Source organism: Thunnus thynnus, chromosome 19 (genome assembly GCF_963924715.1).
Source record: "Thunnus thynnus chromosome 19, fThuThy2.1, whole genome shotgun sequence".
NCBI classification, from domain to species: Eukaryota; Metazoa; Chordata; class Actinopteri; order Scombriformes; family Scombridae; genus Thunnus; species Thunnus thynnus.
The window spans coordinates 11,343,013-11,362,597 of NC_089535.1; the positions used below are offsets into that span (position 1 = coordinate 11,343,013).

Consider the following 19,585-nt stretch of genomic DNA (forward strand, 5'->3'; position numbering starts at 1 on the left):
TTTTAATAGCCAGTATGAACAGGATTAATGATTACAGTGAGGAAAACCTCTTTCAGTGTTCATTTGGGCACCTGACTGATGTTTTAAGACAGACTTAAAAAATGGTGAACCTATCCTTTAAGTTATTTTACATGAGATGTTAATATTTTGTCTGATCTTTGTAGTAACTGCTTGTCTCTGGTCCAGACTGCAGGTGGCGATAATGCGCCGTTATGTTGGATGATAACGACCTCTAAAGAAGGAGAAGAAGAAGAAGAACTGACAGTCAACCAACATGGCGTTCAGTTTTGGCGGCGCTACGACGAACACAGCGGCAAGTAAGGACATTTTTATTCAATTTGGGAGTATTTTAAGGAGCCTGGAAATACGCCACATGAAAATTGTTCAAAACACCTTTGGTTTGGTGTGTTTATATCAGCACAAATTATAAATAGTCAGCTGACAGCTCACACCGAGCTACCGTTATGTTAAGCTACCGGCTAACGATAAACCTCATGTGCTAAACTTCACATATCTGAGGCAGTTAATTAGCAGTTATGCCTCATATTTTGTCAGTCGTTTTAATGATACTGAAACAGAGCTCAGTTGTTGTTTAATGGTCATTTGTACAAATGACTTCTACAGTTTCCATTTTTCTGTCAGTGTTACATGCGTCTAAGCGTCTTTTGAAAAGAAAGCACTTCCAGGTTCATGGGATCAAAATAAAGGAATATAACAAATACATTTACCAAACTTTACACACATGAAACACGCTGTATTCATTTACACTGAGCGTTAACGATTAATTTGATATTTACTGCATTAATACTATTTTCGAGTTTTGGGTAAGTGATGATAATATATAAAACATATTTAAAAAGTAGCCTAAACCTTAACTCAACCCTTCTTACAAGAGCTCGACATAGTCTACACCCCAAATCATCTTACCAGCACAAATTACATAAATAAATAATAATTATAATAAATATTTCACATAAATTATGTTATGTGACTTATGTAAACACTAAGAAGAGAGACTTCTTTGTTGGATATTAAGGCTTTTGTTTACTTACTAAGACAAAGCCAAGTTATGCATAAAATTGTGTTGGCTATATTTAAGTATGCCTGTATTCAAATCTAATTGTATGTATTGTGAACTGACGGCCTATTTTGCCTCTGCTTTGTCTTCGTAGCTCTTACAGCCCCTGGTTTTGGGGCTGCCACCACCACTGCTGCTGCACCAGCTACAGGATTTAGTTTTGGCTCCACCAACACTGGTACGATACACCTGTTATGCAGACATGTAGCTGTGTATTGTTTTGTTTTTTTCCTATTTAGTCCTGGCTCTTTAAAAGCACTTGAAGACTGTTTTTACAATGAATGAGACCATACCAGGCCTAACTTTCTGTCATTTGACTCCTCCATGTCATTTTCTCTCTCTTGCTGCCTGCCTCCACTGGCTGCAGGATTTGGGGGGCTGGGAGCTGGAAACACCACGGCTGGTGGGTTTAGTTTTGGGGGGTTTGGTTTAAATGCCAACCCAGCAGCAGTCAGCTTTAATGTGGGGTGCTTTGGTACAGCAACCACCACTGGCACTGTTTTCAATTTTGGTAATAGCCTGGCTAGCACAGGTAGATGACCTTTGTGATTGATTTAATCAGTACAGTCTGTCTGTAAAAACACATTTTCATCCATTTTCACATCTATGTGGTGCAGTGCTTCTTCATCTCTCATGTTGATTTGTCTCACAAAACATCATGCATTGTTGTTTCCATTTGCATGAGGAGACAAAATGTTAAATTATGCACTCATCTCATTTGATCCCTATACAAGGCTAGTGCATTTTCACCTTCTTTGTAAGACAGAAGAACAATGCTTGATTGAAATGATAGATTTCTTATCAATTGTTGTCCTTTTTATTGATGTTGAATGCTCCGTCAGGATTTTTCTCTTCTACTATATGTCAAAAAAATCAGTGATTTAATTATTCTCTTTCCTCCATTTATCTATCTTCACCTCTTTGCCATTTCCTTTATCTCATTTGTCACGATGTGTTTCTCAGGCACGTTTGGTGGCTTTGGGACGACTACAACAACTGCTGCTGCACCAGGTTCCACTTTTAGTTTTGCTGCTCCCACCAACACCGCAGGTCAGTAGAAAAACCGCTTCATTATTAACAGAAAATATGAACTCTTCCTTCTTTTCTCTGCCATTTATGCTTATGTGCAGGACAGACAACATGCACACAGCACTTGCTTTAAAGCAGAAGTAGTTCATTGGCAGCCTCGCCAACTAAAGGCCCTTTCAGACACCATAATGCAAATATGATGGCAACTTTACATGTTGGTCTCATATTTGAATAAGAGTCTGAGGACAGCCTTAATAGGCCGGACATAGTAACATTTCCATTAAACTTCCAACACAGCACAAGTCTGATATTGGACACGTTAATCTGAATTGATTTAATGTAAAGCCTGCAGCAGCACAAGGTTAAACACGCATAGAGAGGAGTTAAAGGCATGTCTTCTTGTGCCTGATTAGATCACTGTAATTGATGTATTATCATCTCGTATGCAGAAAGAAAATAAATTCAGTTTATTAAACTATGAGCTCATTTTACGTTAAGATTCGTCTCGTGCCAGGTCAGTCTATAAAAATCAATTTGTCCCCTTGTGGCACAGGTAAAAAAAAAAACATTGTCAAAATCAGACCATCCTCCCTATTATGAATATCCAGTAAAAAAAAAAATTACAGTGAGTCCCATCTTAATGTCTTGTCATTCTATGCTTGTGTGCTGTTGGACTTCATGAAGGAGGCAAAAGAGTTTTCTGTCTAATACATGAGGAAATTCAGAAAATGTAGAGAAATCACTAGTGAGAAGAGGTGGTAAGTGTTCCTCATGCTCACAGTGGTTCTTAATTAAGACTTCAGCTGCTAAATAAGTCCATCACTGATGCAGCCTGTGAGAGAACAAAAAAACATCATTACTTTTTTAACTCACCGCTGTTCTCCAGCAGTCACACGCTGCTCCTGCTCCCATACCAGGTGCCAAATATTGCAACAATTGCAAGTGGCTATTTCTGTCAATGTCCTATAAATATTTTGGGATGCCATTTTCACTGTTGGAAACAGAGCTAGTTTGCAATACAAGCGAAGATAACAAGGAAGTTTTCTTTTTAAGCGGCATCTCGAGCACCCCCCCAACTACCCAGAGACAGAGACTAGAAATCCAAACTGCAGGCATTTTTCACACTATATCCCGAATTCATATAGCTAGAGATGGGGTTGAAAATTGGCGAAACGGTCCTTTTAAGTTGAGTCCTGCACGAATCCTGGTGTAGACCTGGATTAATAACAATTGAGGATAAAAATATTCAAGAAACATCAATTTAAGAGCATGAATTATACTAATTATCACTAACCACCAACCACCTAACAATGTACATACCTACAGTGTAAACATCGAATCAGCAAAAAGAAATAGAAATGGTTGAAACAATGGAAGAGTAGGAAAACATTTCAGTAATATCTATCAGTCTTCTGAACTTTACACCTAACACTGTTGTGTTGCATACTGCAGCACACTCAGCTTTGTGTTGAAATGCCAACACATAGCTGCCACTAGATGTCTCCCTCACTCCACCATAACACAAGTCCTTCTTATCTCTCTCCCAGTCACTGTAGATTTAAATGATATTCAATAGAGTTAATGTAGTTGATATTTTCTCACTGTGTTCTTCTGTCTAGGGGGGCTCTTTGGTAACACACAGAACAAAGGGTTTGGTTTCTCCTCTGGGCTTGGCACTGGGGCCGCTGCTGGGACATCAGGATTTGGAACTGGATTAGGAACAACTAGCCTGGGTGGGTTTGGAGGCTTTAATATCCAACCAACTCAGCAGCAGCAAGGTGAGAGCCCTTATTTCCACATGTCAGTTTTAGTTTTTTCATTAGAAAATCATGGCTGGGACAGTTGCAGAACACTAAAGCTGATATCCATAATGTGTTTTTCATTAGTAAATTACTTTTTTTTTTTTTTTGAGGAAACAAGCACATTATCCGTGGTTAGGGAAACATTTATCAGCCTGTCCTGTGTGACAGTCGGTTTGAAACACAGCCAGCATTTTGGAAACAATGAGTTTCACATCATGTTAGTATTTCCCCCATTTCAAAATCAAGCAGAAGCCCAGCAGCGTTGTGTTTTTGCAGAGGCTTATACACAATCTTCCACAACAACTCTGCTATACACCTCTCACTGCTCCAGAGATTGAAACCCATCAGAAAGTTACAGATTTCAGCCTAAACATCATCACTAGTCCGACAGTGTGCAGCCAGAGCAGGTGTTTGATAAAATGTAAAGAGACAATCTGACCTCTACTTCACCTTCCCAGGAGGCTTGTTCAGCCAGCAGGCCCAGCAACAGGGTCAGGCTCAGCCCACCCAGCTTTACCAGCAGGTCACTGCTCTGTCAGCCCCCACCCTGTTAGGAGACGAGCGAGACTCCATCCTAGCTAAATGGAACCAGCTGCAGGCTTACTGGGGCACCGGGAAGGGCTACCACAGCAACAACAACCCACCTGTGGACTTCACTCAGGAGAACCCATTCTGCAGGTTCAAGGTAACGGTGGATAGTTCAGTACAGTGGTTGGAAGTGTTGGTTGGTTCATTTGACTTTGAATATCAAACAGCAGTCGTCTGTGTCTTCCTTGTGTTTCCTAGGCGGTGGGATATAGCTGCGTCCCAGTTAGTAAAGATGAAGATGGTTTAGTGGTCTTGGTTCTCAATAAAAAGGAAGCCGATGTGCGAGCTCAGCAGCAGCAGCTGGTGGAGTCCATCCACAAGATCATGGGGAGCAACCAGACACTCACTGTCAATGTAGACGGTGTCAAAGCCCTGCCAAACGACCAGTAAGTTTCTCTAACATATCATACAGTGGTACATCTACACACTTGGTTTCCTGGTGATTTAATGTCATATATTGCAATAAATACTGAGAGTTGTTCTTCACCTGTCCTCCTGCTTCTCTCAGGACAGAGGTGATCATCTACGTGGTGGAGCGTTCTCCTAATGGAACCTCCAAGAGGATCCCCGCCACCACTCTCTTCAGCTATCTGGAGCAGGCCAACATCAAGGTCCAGCTCACACAGCTTGGGGTGGCCATGTCCGTCACACGCACAGAGCTCTCTCCAGCACAGCTCAAGCAGCTGCTGCAAAATGCCCCTGCAGGTTTGTGTCATCCTCTCGCTGAATTCAACAGATTGTTGGTATTTAATTAAAGATGTAATTAAAGATGTTGTCACTCCTCACTAGGAGTGGACCCTATCATTTGGGAGCAGGCCAAGGTGGACAACCCTGATCCAGAGAAGTAAGTTGGTTTAGAACATCTTTTTTTAGACTTGAAACTTAAGCTGAAATTATACCTTCTGTGTCCGCAAGTATGTTAGGGTAGGCATGACATAAATTTCATCATTAGAGGGTGTACGTGTAGGCTCTGTGTGGACATCCACGTACCTCCAATTTGTTGTGACCGCACAGCACAATGCTGTTTTCCTGAGGACACCGATCTACTGGGCATGTGTGGAACACGTCCTCCAAGCAGCCTCCAGAAAGTAGTATAAATACAACTACTACACGTCCGTGTATGTGTCCGCTCAGGAGTATATCTGCGGCTTTACTGTACCAATAAATACAACAGCTTATATTTTCCAATGATGGAAATATGTTACAAAGTTAAATAGAAATTCCAGTATTTTTCAACTTGGGTCTTATTTTCATAATTGTGGCCATTCTGATAATTTTATACTCGTCACCTCCATTGTACAGATTGGAGAAAAGTGACTCAGGTGAAACAACATGCATCAGGACATGCAGCACACATCTCCCAAAGCACAAAACACTTTTCTCTGAGTTCAATGAAAAGCAGAAATGAGCGTCCTGGATTAGTGGATTAGCGGTTGCTAACTGCATAGAGATCTACTTCCGAGGCAACTTTTTGGGCAAAGATAGCATGACCACGTCAGATGTGTTTGGTTTTTTACAAAACAATGATCATAATTAAGCTTAACACACTTAATTTCCCAAACTGATTTAGACATTTGACCACATTACACTCATTCTTTAAATAAAAAGAATAAAGAAGTTCCCTGACCAGCGCCTGTTATACCACAGCTTTTACTGACTGTTTGTTGTTTACAAAAGTCAATAAAAACTGCAGCTACATTTTCTGTGGCTTACTGTCATTAAAGTTTTCATGTTTTTCTCCAGATTAATCCCTGTGCCCATGGTGGGTTTTAAGGAGCTGCTTCGCAGGCTGCAGATCCAGGAGCAGATGACCAAACAGCACCAGACCAGAGTGGATGTAAGTGAAAACACTGCTGCTGTTCTTTCTAGTCTGAGTTCACTAAGTGTAAAAAAAAAAAAAGGACATGGGCACAGTGCCCTCTGATTATCAACATTGGAATTTTGAAACAGATTTTGTGGTGTCAAGGACAGAGTACACAGATGTCCAATTCATGTTCGCTGCCAGCAGGACAGCTGCAAGTGGATCTTTTTAAAACCATCTTACAGTAGCAACACTGTAAACTAGTAATACTCTTCACATTTAGAAGTCGTTTTCTCCGTTAAGCTCTGTTTGGATTTCTAGGTTATATACATCATGTGAGGAAGCAAAACATACACATTTCCAAATTGGACCACCATTAAAAGCAGTTACCTTATATTGACATCAAATGTCACAAGTCTTTTACCCAAACTCAGGAAGTTTGAAATCCTCATGAACAGTAGACTTGCCAGATGTGAAACTATAAATCTATTGGTCTTAGTATTTGTTGAGCAAACTATTAAAAAAGACAAAAACATTAAAGATTTCTAACGAAAGGTAACAGGTCAAACATTGTTTACAGCTTAACGGGTCCAAAAAAACCCTTGAAATCTAATTTAAGGCAAAACGTGAACAATTTTCAGCTTTCCTGTTTTCACTCACACATATATAAACTTGCAGATTGTCTCAAATGACATCAGTGAGCTTCAGAAGAACCAGGCGACCACAGTGGCCAAGATTGCCCAGTACAAGAGGAAGCTGATGGATCTCTCTCACAGGGTGCTGCAGGTAACTGTTGCTTTTCTAACTTTACGAAATGAAAATGTATCGTAGGATTCTCGCTCTCCTTTTTCAAGAACGTTGAAATGATCTGTGATGAATACCATCTACATAAACTTTGAATGAATGACCTGGCAATGTCTGTGTCTTTCCCTGCTTTATCGTTTCTGCCCCAGTAATTATTTATATTTATCACACTTCCTCCCTTATTTTCCTGGCAGGTGTTGATCCAACAGGAGATCCAGAGGAAAAGTGGTTACGCAATCCAAGTGGATGAGGAGCATCTCAGAGTGCAGCTGGACACTATTCAGTCTGAACTCAATGCCCCCACACAGTTCAAGGTAAGTTTCTGTGTTCGTGTCTAAACCACAACAGTAACGCTGCCAGAAATCCTCGTTGTTTTCCATTCATTAAGCAGGATTATTAAACCTCGAAATCAGGATAATATGGCTTTATCACATGTTTCAAATGCTATATTTACAGGATTTAGATTTTGATTAGTAATTCAGGAAACAAAAACAGTATTTAGAAATGACGTTTGTGATACTGCAGTTATTTCTTTAATCATTTAGGCTTGAATATTTTAATTTTACAATCCTTATTTAGCCAAGACTTATTGGGATCTGATTGTGTTTGTGAATTATCACAAGTTGTGTTTTTCGGCTGCTGTTAGAGATCAAACTACTACTTGAGGTAAAGCCTTTATCAAGTATTTTTTACAGTATTTGTGTTGTCGTGTCTCTCAGGGTCGGTTGAACGAATTGATGTCCCAAATCCGGATGCAGAACCACTTCGGAGCCGTGAGATCAGAAGAGCGCTACAGTGTTGACGCAGACCTTCTCAGAGAAATCAAACAAGTGAGAGTTGGCACATTTACACACAGTACATCTTATTTTCACATATCCGTGTTAGTGTTTCTAGTGTGGCTCCAGACCAACCACTGAATAATGACCTCTGACATTAGCTCAAATTTTAACTGAAGCTTCAGAATATCTGCAAATGAAAAGTCAAATTAATGTGTGTTTCTATCTACTGCTGTTTTTGTAAGTATTTGGAGTTGTTTTGTCAACATAAACAGCTGATGGTGCTATTTTACAGTCAGGGCCATTAAACCATTTCAGAAGAAGCGGTTGCAAAGAGATAAGCGCCAGTCAAACCACAAACTGTAAAAAATAACATAGAAAACATGGTGGAAATATATTTTGAGATTTAGTCGAATTTTCAGGATATCAATAAAAAAAGATGGAAATGATCTTCATAACTGTCTTTAAAAAGATTTTTGCCAATTACTAAAACACCTTTTCCTCACTTTCAGCACTTGAAACAGCAGCAGGATGGTTTAAGTCATTTAATCAGTGTCATCAAGGATGATTTGGAAGACATCAAACTCATAGAGCACGGACTGAGCGACAGCGGACACATGAGAGGAGGCATCCTGAGCTGAGTCTACCCTACAAACACACATACATATGCTCAGACTCTCTTATTCTCAATATAAATCCTCTGAAAAGCGACACCCCCGAAGAGTCGACATGTCCTTTTTGTCTTGATATTGGATTAATCTTGAAGTAATCTGTTGCCTTTAGGTTTAATCACAGGAGCATCTGAACATGTTGGAAAAAATAAACTCTCTTTATCACCATTTCGGCAGGTTTATCAGGACTTTACCTCAGTATCTGTACCAGCAAAACAATGACTGGTTAATCTGTGCTTTCTGGACTGATATAGAAAGCTTAATGCAAAGACTCGACATGTCTAATAATAGCTCGCTTCCCTTATGTCAAATCAGATTATGGATATGAGATTGACATGTTAACAAGTTGTGGGATTGAAAGTGTGTTGTGATTGAATACATTGTAAATATATCTTTGTATTTCTTTTTTATGCTGTTGTTAGACTATTATTAAAATTTCATTTACATTTAAAACAAGTCCTCCACTGCATCTCTTTACTAACAGTATGTATATACTATAAAGGTGGTCTTATTTCCCAGTGTTTGCTTTCTGTATTTATGCCTGAACTTCTTGCCTGTCCATCTGTCTCCTGTTGTGTCTTTTACTGGTTTTTTACAGGTTACATACAGTTTTATCGAGGTGCTACTTAAATGGGACATCTCAGATTCCCTGTGTTTACCTCTTCACACAAGCTTTTTCCAACATCTCATCAAAGCAGGGCTTGAGTTGATAGGATTCATGTCCTGGATTCACATCCCCATAAGGATGAAAGACTGATTGGCAGTTGAACTGATTAAGCTGCTTTCGGACAGATTATATCCCCTCATGTCCCCTCAGTAGGGTCACCCATATCCCAAGGGTCTGAATTGTATAATGTTTAACAAGGCACAGGTAGTAGAGAAATACTCTTAACTTTCACCTGTGTGGAAGTAGTGACTGATCACTACGATCGCTAGTTCTGCAGAATATGTGTTTTCCCTAGGATTTTTTCTAGCAGCGGTCAGATATGTTTATTCATATTCATAGTTGTGTGTGTTAGTTTACCAGGAGCTTTTGATACTGGAAGGGCTCTGGAGGCTCAGATAGCTGTAGTTGTATTAATGTCAAATAATGAAATGCCTCAACACAGGAAATATAAACTGTTTTAATTGGATATAGTATATTAATAGTTCCCATTCGCTCACCAGTGGCTCCAGTAAACTTCTCAAAGCAGAGAAAGTGTGTGTGTGGTTTGTGTTTGTTGTGATTATGTACAATGTGTGGTGCTGCACAGCTGTTGAGAGCATATCAGGGAAACACTTTGCATGTAAAACGTTCTTAATGAAGATCACCTACAAGATGAAAATACTGACAGTAATGATTAACAAACACCAAAAAGGAGCATTCCTCAGGATTCAGAGCTTTTACTTTTGATACTGTGTTTTATTACCCATTCAAATATTATGAAGACAATAAAGCTTTCACAGACTGCTGGAAGCTTTGCCTGTTAATTCCTCCATATTCATATCTACATCTCAGGTCTTTACAGCACTCGATTTATTACAAACTGTTCTTAGAAAGGTGAAAACACTCTTGACCTTTTATGCTTAACTACTGTAGGACATTCTCAACATGAAAGACCAAGACAGTATCGCACGCTTGATGTTTTTATATGTATAACGTAACAGGTGTGCATTAAATTACACACAATCTTTCCAGTACACCTTAAACTTCTTTAAGTTCAATAAAAAAAAGTTTTTTAAAAAAGAGCCCAAAATCTAAGAGGTAGAAAATATGTGTTGCAGCTCCATCTGTCACCTCACTCAGTCAAATAGATAATATACTGCTAACCATTCAGATTTCCACAGACAGACAGTGTTTTGATTTTCTATGCAGCAGATGAGCAGAGACCTCTAACATGGCGCCGCTCCAGGTCTACATGTGTGCAGAGAGGTCCACCAGACGGAAAGCCTCCATGAACTCATTGATGTCAATACCTCCGTCTTTGTTGAAGTCGATGCTCTGGGCCAGGTCTGCAATGGCCTCGTCGCTGATCTCTGTCTTAAGATGCGAACTCAGGAGTTTCCAGGTTTGACGGAACTCCTCGAAGGAGATCAGACCTGGAAGGAGACATAAAAGAGGAAAAATTAGTGCAAAGGTGTTGTGTATAGATAGGAAAAAGGAAAGAGAGGCATTGAGCTAGTGTTTAGGATCCACATTAAGCTGCTTACTGACCTGAGTTATCTGTGTCTATGATTCGGAAGATGGTTTCCAGGTTAGAGTGATTTTTGTACATAGTCTCAAGGATGCTGGTGTCTGAGATCTGTCAGGAAAGATGCAAATTATTTATTTAACCATAATGTTCATCTTTGCATGTGAGGGGTAGAAGAACAGGATGACAACAAAAGAAAAGAAGAAACACCTCTAGTTTGGGCTCAGTGATGGATAACTCCCTTATCCACTGCTGGTAATCTACCATGCCATGCTGAGTGCTGCTGACAAGCTGCGGGCGCAGCACCCTCCAGGGCAGACCCAGATTCAGCACCCTCTCTGTGGCACTGGCCCAGTGACTCAGAGAGATCATCCCTGGGACACGAGACATGAAGAAGTAGAGGAGTTATGGGTAATTGACTCTGATACACAACCACTAGATGGTGGTGAACAATCTTCTGTGGTGTGTAACAGGTCATCTAAACATGCACTGATTTAGTAAATTGAGTAATAATTGCAACAGTGGGAAGCTGAAACTGGTGTTTGCGTACTTTGCCTTTTATACTGGATTTTTTTTTAGGTCTTTTATCTTCAGCTGATAAGTACCTGTGTTGTTAGGATCAAACTCCTGGAAGGCACTGATGAGATCTGACTTATGCACAAACAGTTGTTCCCTCAGAGCTCTCAGAGCTGATCTCTCTGTCCAGCCGACACTGACAAAGAACAGGTAGAGAAAAACACAGATACTCGTTTAAGTGTATAAATCTGGGAAAAATTTTTTAACTAAATGATATTAATGGCAAATTGTAATTTGTGTGCCTATTTGTGTGTTTTCTTTCACTTGAATCTGGTCATATCTTAAATAATTTCTCAATTCTTCTTCATTCAAAGCTTTTTTGACTGCTGAAATGATGTTTGGACATAGATTTGAATGTTTTTCTTAGTACTTTCACTTTCAAAGTATATACCTTTGTCTCAGGGTGAGCTCTCTGCATGTCCTGCTGGCCTGATATTGAATGAAGTGGGGGACCAGATCAGGTCCCATTCTGATGTAGGCTCCTCTGTTGCTGCCCTCCTCATAGTAGTTAGATGCTGAGAATATAGTCAGTACCTGGATTTTTTTTAAAAAAAGACAGCTGTAATTCAGTGTAAATTCAGTTTGTTGATTATTAATTGATGCTAATAGGGGGAAACATTAATAGGCTGCATGCTTAAATGAGAAGATTCATGTTCTTACAATCATCCGACTACAGTGTTTCTTAACAAAACTACTCAAAAGTGCTTGTTTCTATAATCAGTATTCCACCTTAAACTCTTGTCTCTGTCTTTTTGTGCTCACCCTGCGGTTGTGGCAGAATTCATAGCCATCCTGTTTGCACTCATGGGAGCGGATGAGAAGCTGGAGGTTGTGTCTTCCCAGCACTTCCTCCGTGACATCTGGCCCCCAGTAGCAGCCTCCGCCTCGCACCTCATTGGGAGTGCAGCCGTTTTGAGGCATAGGGTCACTCCACAACATGTCCACTATCTGGGAGGATGAATCAGTGATCCTTTTCAGTTATTTAACCCACCAAACAGCATTAAATCAAGTTGAACACCTGCTAAAACAACAACTACTGAGATCCAGTTTCTTCTCCATCACTTACTTGTTTCCACTCATGCTGATCTGTTTCGTCTCCAGACTCGGGGTCAGAGTCAGAGTCAGACTTGCTCAGATCTCTGTACAACTGGTCAAATCCAGCCAGTCTGCGCCTCCTCTTCAGCTCCTTCTCCAACGAGCAGTTGAGTTGGCTGCTCACGGGTAGGTTGTGGAGCGAGCGGCGTGGGAGGTCGTGCCTGTGAGCCAGGGCTGAGCTTTGGTAAGTCAGAGAACACACTCGACGCCGGCCTGCCGCCGCTCCACCGGACTCCGTGTTCCTGCCGTTCATTGTCTGAGTCTTACTGCCGTTGACAGTGCGGTGGCTCAGCTTAGGAGGCCTGAGGGCCGACACATACTGCACAAAATCAAAAACACAAAGATGAAATACACATACAGATGCATTTTGGATATTTTATACTAGTTCTGGATGTACAATGCCCCAAATAGAGTCATCTCATTGATACTGAAGGCCTCTCTTACACTGTGTCTCTCCACTCTGGCTATTATGTTGAGGTCTGTCGTGTCAGAGATCCCTCCATGCACAATCAGCACCTTGTGATCGATCACTGTGGCCAGAGGGAGCCAGCTGAAGATCTTCTGGAGAAGCTTTAGGATCTTTTTGCCGTGCATCTGCAGACCATTAACACAAACTTGATCATCCAGTGCAACAGTGTGGCTTATTGATGTATTTTTAATAGTTTTTGGACAACAATGAAGCTCATTGGCACTGAAAATGAATTGCATTGAGTTTTGGTTCAATTTACTATGCTTTTTTCATTGGGATTTGTTGACAATATGAAAAATACAAAATATGACCAGCCTTATCCTTTAACCCATAGTCACTTAGTGCCAGTTGATGAACATGTGCCGACATGATTCATACCCCATGCTGGGAGTCAGACTTGGTATATCAATGTGCTGCTGGCAGACAAATTGTTTTTAGTTTTTAAAAAAAACTTCTCAAGGAGTGGCCACATCACGCGAACTGAAGAAGTTACATGCTGAAGGTTACTTTTACACATGCTGGCTTGAATGAGGTAAAAATAGAAGTGCACGTGGTTTGTTCATTGAGATTAGAAAGAGGCAGCGGTGGAATGTAACTTAGTACATTTATGCAGGTAGGTGCTTGTACTTTTGAGGTACTTAACTTGAATATTTTCATTTTATGCTACTTTTTTCTCCCCTACATTTATCTGAAAACTATAGCTACTGGTTACTTTGCTAATTATGGTTTTACATACAAAACATATGATGCGCTTTTATAATCAAATACATTTCTATAGGTTTAACAACCCAACAATAAATATATAACAAAAATAAAATGAGGCTTAGATATTAATACAGTAGTAACAATAAGAAACAAGACCTACCCTGTATTTTCCCAGAACTTCTTTAGTGAAACCATATCTGGAAAAAGCACACAATAAATCAGCAGATTAGTGAAAATCCATTAATGTGTGACCAAATTTACAAAACGCAAACTGGCAGAATAAGCCACTAAATGGGACTTAGAGAAGAAAAAAGAAGTGTGCGGGCTGTGAGCCAAGCCCACTGTACCTCAGATTAACTATGTGGTCCTCGTGGTTCCCTCTGTTCAGATGGACATCATTGGGGTAAACCAGCAGGAACCCGAACAGGATGAGCAGTATCTCTAAGGAGTTTTTGCCACGATCCACAAAGTCTCCATTGAAGACATATGGTTTCTCAGAAGACGGCAAACCATTCTGCACATGTTAAGTTAATGGTGTCAGTTAAAGTGAATTATCCTGGCTGACAATATGGGGATTAACATATTGTTTGTACCTTGTAGAATATCAACAGCAGATCTTCAAGATGTCCATGTAAATCTCCTAAGAAGGAACAAATAACCCATTAATATTTGTTGGCATTTTGCATGAGAAACAGTCGAGTGTTTCCAGGGCAATAAAAAGGATGTATGAGAAAATATCAGAGCGAAATATGTCCAGGAAATGACTGGTGTTGCGTACCACATATGGTAATCTCCTTGGTATGGCAGGTGGTGACATGATTGATATTTGGAAGAATTCTTAAAAGTCTCCAAGTCTCGCCAAGAATCTGCAGAACATACCGAGCATGGAGCTGCTACTGGGGAAAAAAACAGGTATGAACAAACTGAGGTAAACATTACACACTAAGCCTTCCTGTCACAGATTTTGTCTACTTTGTGTATCTGCCATCAGTGTGCTTTATCTTCCAAAAAAAGCACACCTGCCTGTACCTACTTGTTTGTGCTTGAAGGCCTCCACCAGCTTCGACACCCCACAGAAGGTCAAGGGGAAGGTCAGATGGGGGCCGGTGTAGCCGTCAGGCACCTCAATACTCTTGTAGCAAAAATATCTCTCCCATTCGGTGTCACGGCAGATTTCATTCTCACGAAAGATGTGAGATATTAGGTTTCCTAAATTAAAGGCAAGGCAGGGAAGTCGATCAGTATCGTGAGGGAAAGCCTCCTTTACGTTTCTCAGCGGGGGGAGCAGACTGGGTGAGCTTAGATAAGCTCACTGTCAGTAATCTTATAAAACCTACAAGTCAGTGAATTAAACAGGAGTTGAGAAGCAGTGTCTTACTTTCGCTGCTGGCCGGGGTGAAATGGTCCATCAAGAAGCCAAAAAAATTGTAGAGCTGCAAGAAGGGAAATGAGAATTTGTAGTGTCAAAGAAAAGATGAGTAAAAAAAAATGAGGAAAAGCCACAAACATGATTAATCAATATTTATTCTGTGCAAACCTTTTTCCTAAAACTGTATGAGCTCACCTTGATCTGGTCTTGCTCTCCTGCATATTCAATAGACTGGAAGATGTTCCACGTGCACCTGCGTCTCATCTCCAGCCGAGCAACATACTGACGGTACCAGCGCTGGATCAGCAACGCTGCTCTCATTGCTGAAGGATGGAAGAGAAGAGGAAGTACCCAATCATAACTATGATCTTTTACTCTTTTTTTACTACCAGTGCATTCATTCACTCTGTCAGATCCAGACCAAAAGACTCACCAGTGGCAGCTTCATAGAGTGCATAAAATTTAATAAAGATTGCAAAAGTTATCAGACACTGATAATTGTTGAACACGAGCTGTAAAGTGCACAGATGTGATGGAGTAAAACAGATATTTACCTGGAACTGAGAAGCTCACTAAAAATGACAAAAAAAGACACTTACATTAAATTATTGCAATAAAAAGGAGCATTTCTTTTAAAACTTTTAAGCTTGACTATTCACTCAAACAATACCTCTGTTACATTTCTTCAGCGGTGGTTCTCTTTTTCCCATGCCACATCCCATGGCCCTTTGCAGTTTTCGCTGTAAAAGACAAAGATACTTTCATGTGTGAGTCTGAGATATTTGACCTTGTTTTTGCAACCTGTGGACAATTCAATAACAGATCTCAATATAGAAAACGGTCACAATATAACACGTTTGGGTATTTTATCTGTTGCACGACACAGTTGAATCTTCCCCAGTGAGATGCGAAGAATTTCTTAATTACTTTTGTAGCAAAATAGTGGAGATTCGGCAGCACTTTAACATTGAATTGTTGACTTCTGCCCACCTTCAACATTAAACCACCCCAGAAAAGTCTCTGTCAACCCTGGAACACATTGTTGCACTTTTAAAATCATCCACCTGCCCTTCAGACCGCATTCCCACTTGGTTTTCAAAACCTGTATTTCAGACGGTTGGTCCAGATATTTTAGCCATTATTAATTGCTCTGTCTACTGACATTTTCCCTTCCTATTTTAAACATGTCACTGTTTACCCCCTGTTAAAGAAGCCCTCTTTAGATCCCTCTGTTTTAAGTAATTTTAGACCCATCTCCAAGCTACCATTTTTATCAAAGATATCCTCCTCTTGTGCGCCTCTCTTTTGTGGGGTCCCCCAGGGGTCTATTTTGGGTCCCCTCTTATTCACTGTATACATGCTACCCCTGGGGCAAATCATGCATAGACATGACATTGATTTCTAGTGCTACGCAGATGACATCTAATTGTATGTCCCGTTAAAGCCTGGTACCACCAATGTTTCTTGTATTATGCCCTGCCTTGCTGAAATTAAAAATTGGATGTCCAAAAATTTCCTGAAGTTTAATGACTCCAAATAAGAAATCATTATAATTACCCCCTCTGGCCCCAGCACTAGCAGTGTTAACAATTTCTCCTCTAGTCTGAATGCCTTATCTAATAATGTCTGTAAAGAGGCCCGCAACCTAGATGCTATTTTTGAACCTGAGTCGTCTTTTGATGCTCAGGTGAACAAAGTGTTGCAGTCCTGCTTTGTCCAACTGAGACAGTTAACCAAGATCACATCTTTCCTTTCTTCTGCAGACTTAGAAAAGCTCATACATGCTTTTATTTCTTCCAAACTTGACTTGCAATGTATTTTATTCTGGTATCAGTAGGCAAAACATCCAAAGACCATAGTTAATACAAAACGCTGCATGTACTAAGAGAAGCGACGACATTACATCAATCCTTGCCGCCCTTCACTGGTTACCTGTGAGGTTTAGAATTGATTTTAAGATTGTATCGCTTGTTTTAAAGCCTTGAATGGTCAGGCTTCTGTCTATATCTGTGATCTGCTAACTCCCCACGAGCCTGATCGCCGCTCGAGATCATCCAGCGGAGCCCTACTGATGGTTCCGAAATCTTGACTTGTCAATAAAGGTGATCAGGCCTTTGCTGTTCAGGCCTCTCAGCTGTGAAGCTCCTTGCCTGCAGATCTCAGGGAGGCAAACTCAGAGTCATCTTTTAAATCTCCTCCTGAGAGTCACTGTCATCTTTAGCTTTTTCTCAACTGATGGTATTTGTTGTAACTTATTTAAATTATTTTATCTTGTTGATATCTTAAGTTTTGGATCTTATTCATATTTATCTGTTTTTATTGTAAAGGGCTTTGTAACTTTGTTTTTGAAAGGTGCTATATAGATAAAGTTATCATTGTTATTATTATTGTTGTATTTGAAAATACTTTGATATGTGAAAATTACATAAGACATATAAACAACAGCAACATAAACAAATCTAAATAATTTGACAAAACAATTCTAATTATGTATAATTACTGATTAACAACATAACTGTGTAAATTTGGGTAGAATAAGCACTTGTACACTTAATTAAACTTCTAAAAGAAAACTAAAAGCAAATAATGTTACCAAACCTATAAAGACAAAACAATCCACAGCCAAATAAGCACAATGCGCCAGATTGGCCCAAAAAAATCTTACCTGGACACGTTACCTGTCCTTCATTACTCCTCTTAACTTCTTCAGCACCTTTGAAGAAACTTCGCCATTTTTTCCACAAACCTGCCAGCCACACTGTTACAATTTTAGGGGTGGAATCAGGAATTAAGTTATGCGTTATCTCTCAGACTTCTCCATTTCTTAGGCAGAGTAGCACACGTCCCAGCGGCCGTTGTTGTGTTGTAATTGGACTTCCCCTCCCTCTCACCTGGCAGCTACACACTCTCAGCCATCACTAAAGCGTTGTGAACAGCAGAGCCAAGTGTCTCAGGCAGGCCCTTGTGATCACTTAAACAAAACAAGATGAAAGTGGATTAGGATTAAACCTTACTACGGCTGGTATCTACGCTGAATAAACGGATGAAGGCTCTGATAAAGGGCAGCAACTGTTTTGAAAGGAGGTTGTGTTGGACTCGGCTCAAGACCTGTGTCATCATCCTGACTCGTATGACAACTAATGACATCAATATTCTTTCTATCTCCGTTAACAGTTAACTGACCACTGGCTAGCCTGGACCCTTTTACACTCAATAAATACAGACATATTAACTTATATTCATATTAAATTAACTTACAAGTGAACAATAGACAGACACGGTTACTGACAGGTTATTGTCATGCATGAAACAGTTTAATCATACGGTGGACATAATTATGTTAACACCATATTAACCCTCTATTGCATGAATATTTTACTCTATGATTTGGAAGATTGGGGTCTTCTGGTAATGTATCAATCACCACCACCTCACCCAGGTGTTTGATTTTTAATTGCACTGGAGCAAAAATGTGCCATATAGGTATAAAAACACCAAGAAAAATATTATATCTGTAGGTTTTAGGTAATTTGTATATGTAGTATTAGGTGAAAACAAGCAACATATGCATTAGAATTAGTAGTGAACAGAACATATATATTGTTCTTTATTTCTTCTTGTAATAACTCTCTCTCTCTATATATATATATATGTATATGTAACTAACTAAATAAATAAATTACACACACACACACATATATATATATTTTATTTTTTCAAATATTATATGAACCTCTATCTTCATTTTCTGAAAGCAGTTGCTTTTGTCAAAAGAGAGATGGGTATAATAGACATTTTTTGCACAAGAAATACAAAGCGTAGAAAACACAACATATTTGTACAGCTACATGTTATTCTCTGCTATTCCTTACTTCCACTTTGCAAAATACTGTTCTTTCTACCATAAATGGCATATATGAATCATTCATGATTTAAGAAATATCTAATTCTATAAGAATAAAGGTTGCATGGTTTCTGTGTGTTGGCTTTAGACTGATGAAACCTACATACATGAAAAGACCCTAATCAGTTGATCCAGTGCCTCTCATCCAGCTCATAAAATCTCCCTGTATCCATTATTTCCAGTGAGAATTACTGCAGTAGATAGTGAAACCAGGGTCATCATTTTACATCAAGTTAACATCTCCATCATTGAGCATTGTGTTGACCTATTTAACTGCACTGAGGCAAAAAATAGAAAGTCACAGTTTAGGGGGATATTTAAGAAAAACAAAAAAACAAAATATGTCTTTAAACCATCAAGTATTCTTTTTTCATACTTTTATTGCAATTCATTCAGAATTCAATACATCCACCAGAAGAAATATATATATATATATATATTTATAGTGTTTTTGATTACCTTGTCATGATTTTTTAATCAGAAAGCTAATTAAAGGGTGCATTTCTTTAATAGTTTGGTTTTGTAAAGAAAGATAGGTCCTTACTGGCAGATATTTATTAAAATGATTTTGTACCAATTCATATCTAGAGACTAATGACTGAAATGAGTTTACGGCATATCTGCAGTATATTATCTGTCCTGTTTGGTTCAATCCTTTTTGTCTATATACTTCAGTGTTTTTATGGATATTGGTATGGATTCTTTCTCAATCAACAGCCACTTTGCTTCTGCTCTGTCCTTCAACCA

The 19,585-nt window shown here is 39.5% G+C and overlaps 2 protein-coding genes across 3 annotated transcripts; one reads left to right on the forward strand and one right to left on the reverse strand.

Moving 5' to 3' along the window:
• The first annotated feature begins 210 nt into the window (after positions 1 to 210).
• Positions 211 to 9,005, forward strand: nup54 (nucleoporin 54). 2 transcript variants are annotated; one of them, XM_067574101.1, is made up of 14 exons: positions 211 to 317; positions 1,173 to 1,256; positions 1,446 to 1,610; positions 2,042 to 2,128; positions 3,727 to 3,885; positions 4,368 to 4,594; positions 4,696 to 4,883; positions 5,006 to 5,202; positions 5,287 to 5,341; positions 6,241 to 6,334; positions 6,977 to 7,084; positions 7,297 to 7,416; positions 7,822 to 7,932; positions 8,391 to 9,005. In XM_067574101.1, exons 1-14 carry the CDS (start codon positions 275 to 277, stop codon positions 8,517 to 8,519), a joined length of 1,767 nt encoding a protein of 588 aa, XP_067430202.1. In that variant the 5' UTR covers positions 211 to 274; the 3' UTR covers positions 8,520 to 9,005. The 2 variants fall into 2 exon arrangements, with proteins under 2 accessions (XP_067430202.1, XP_067430201.1); XM_067574100.1 differs by lacking the exon at positions 1,446 to 1,610.
• Positions 9,006 to 9,930: 925 nt separating this feature from the next.
• On the reverse strand, positions 9,931 to 17,942 carry LOC137170605 (serine/threonine-protein phosphatase with EF-hands 2-like). The gene is made up of 18 exons (XM_067574099.1): positions 17,600 to 17,942; positions 15,605 to 15,674; positions 15,489 to 15,506; positions 15,130 to 15,257; positions 14,944 to 14,998; positions 14,599 to 14,774; positions 14,344 to 14,458; positions 14,159 to 14,205; positions 13,913 to 14,079; positions 13,726 to 13,762; positions 12,836 to 12,985; positions 12,363 to 12,710; positions 12,059 to 12,244; positions 11,688 to 11,830; positions 11,326 to 11,432; positions 10,931 to 11,094; positions 10,744 to 10,831; positions 9,931 to 10,628 (listed from the first exon to the last, which is right to left on the reverse strand). The coding sequence occupies exons 2-18, from the start codon at positions 15,654 to 15,656 to the stop codon at positions 10,444 to 10,446; spliced, it is 2,166 nt and encodes a 721-aa protein (XP_067430200.1). The 5' UTR covers positions 15,657 to 15,674; positions 17,600 to 17,942; the 3' UTR covers positions 9,931 to 10,443.
• Between the last annotated feature and the right edge of the window lie 1,643 nt (positions 17,943 to 19,585).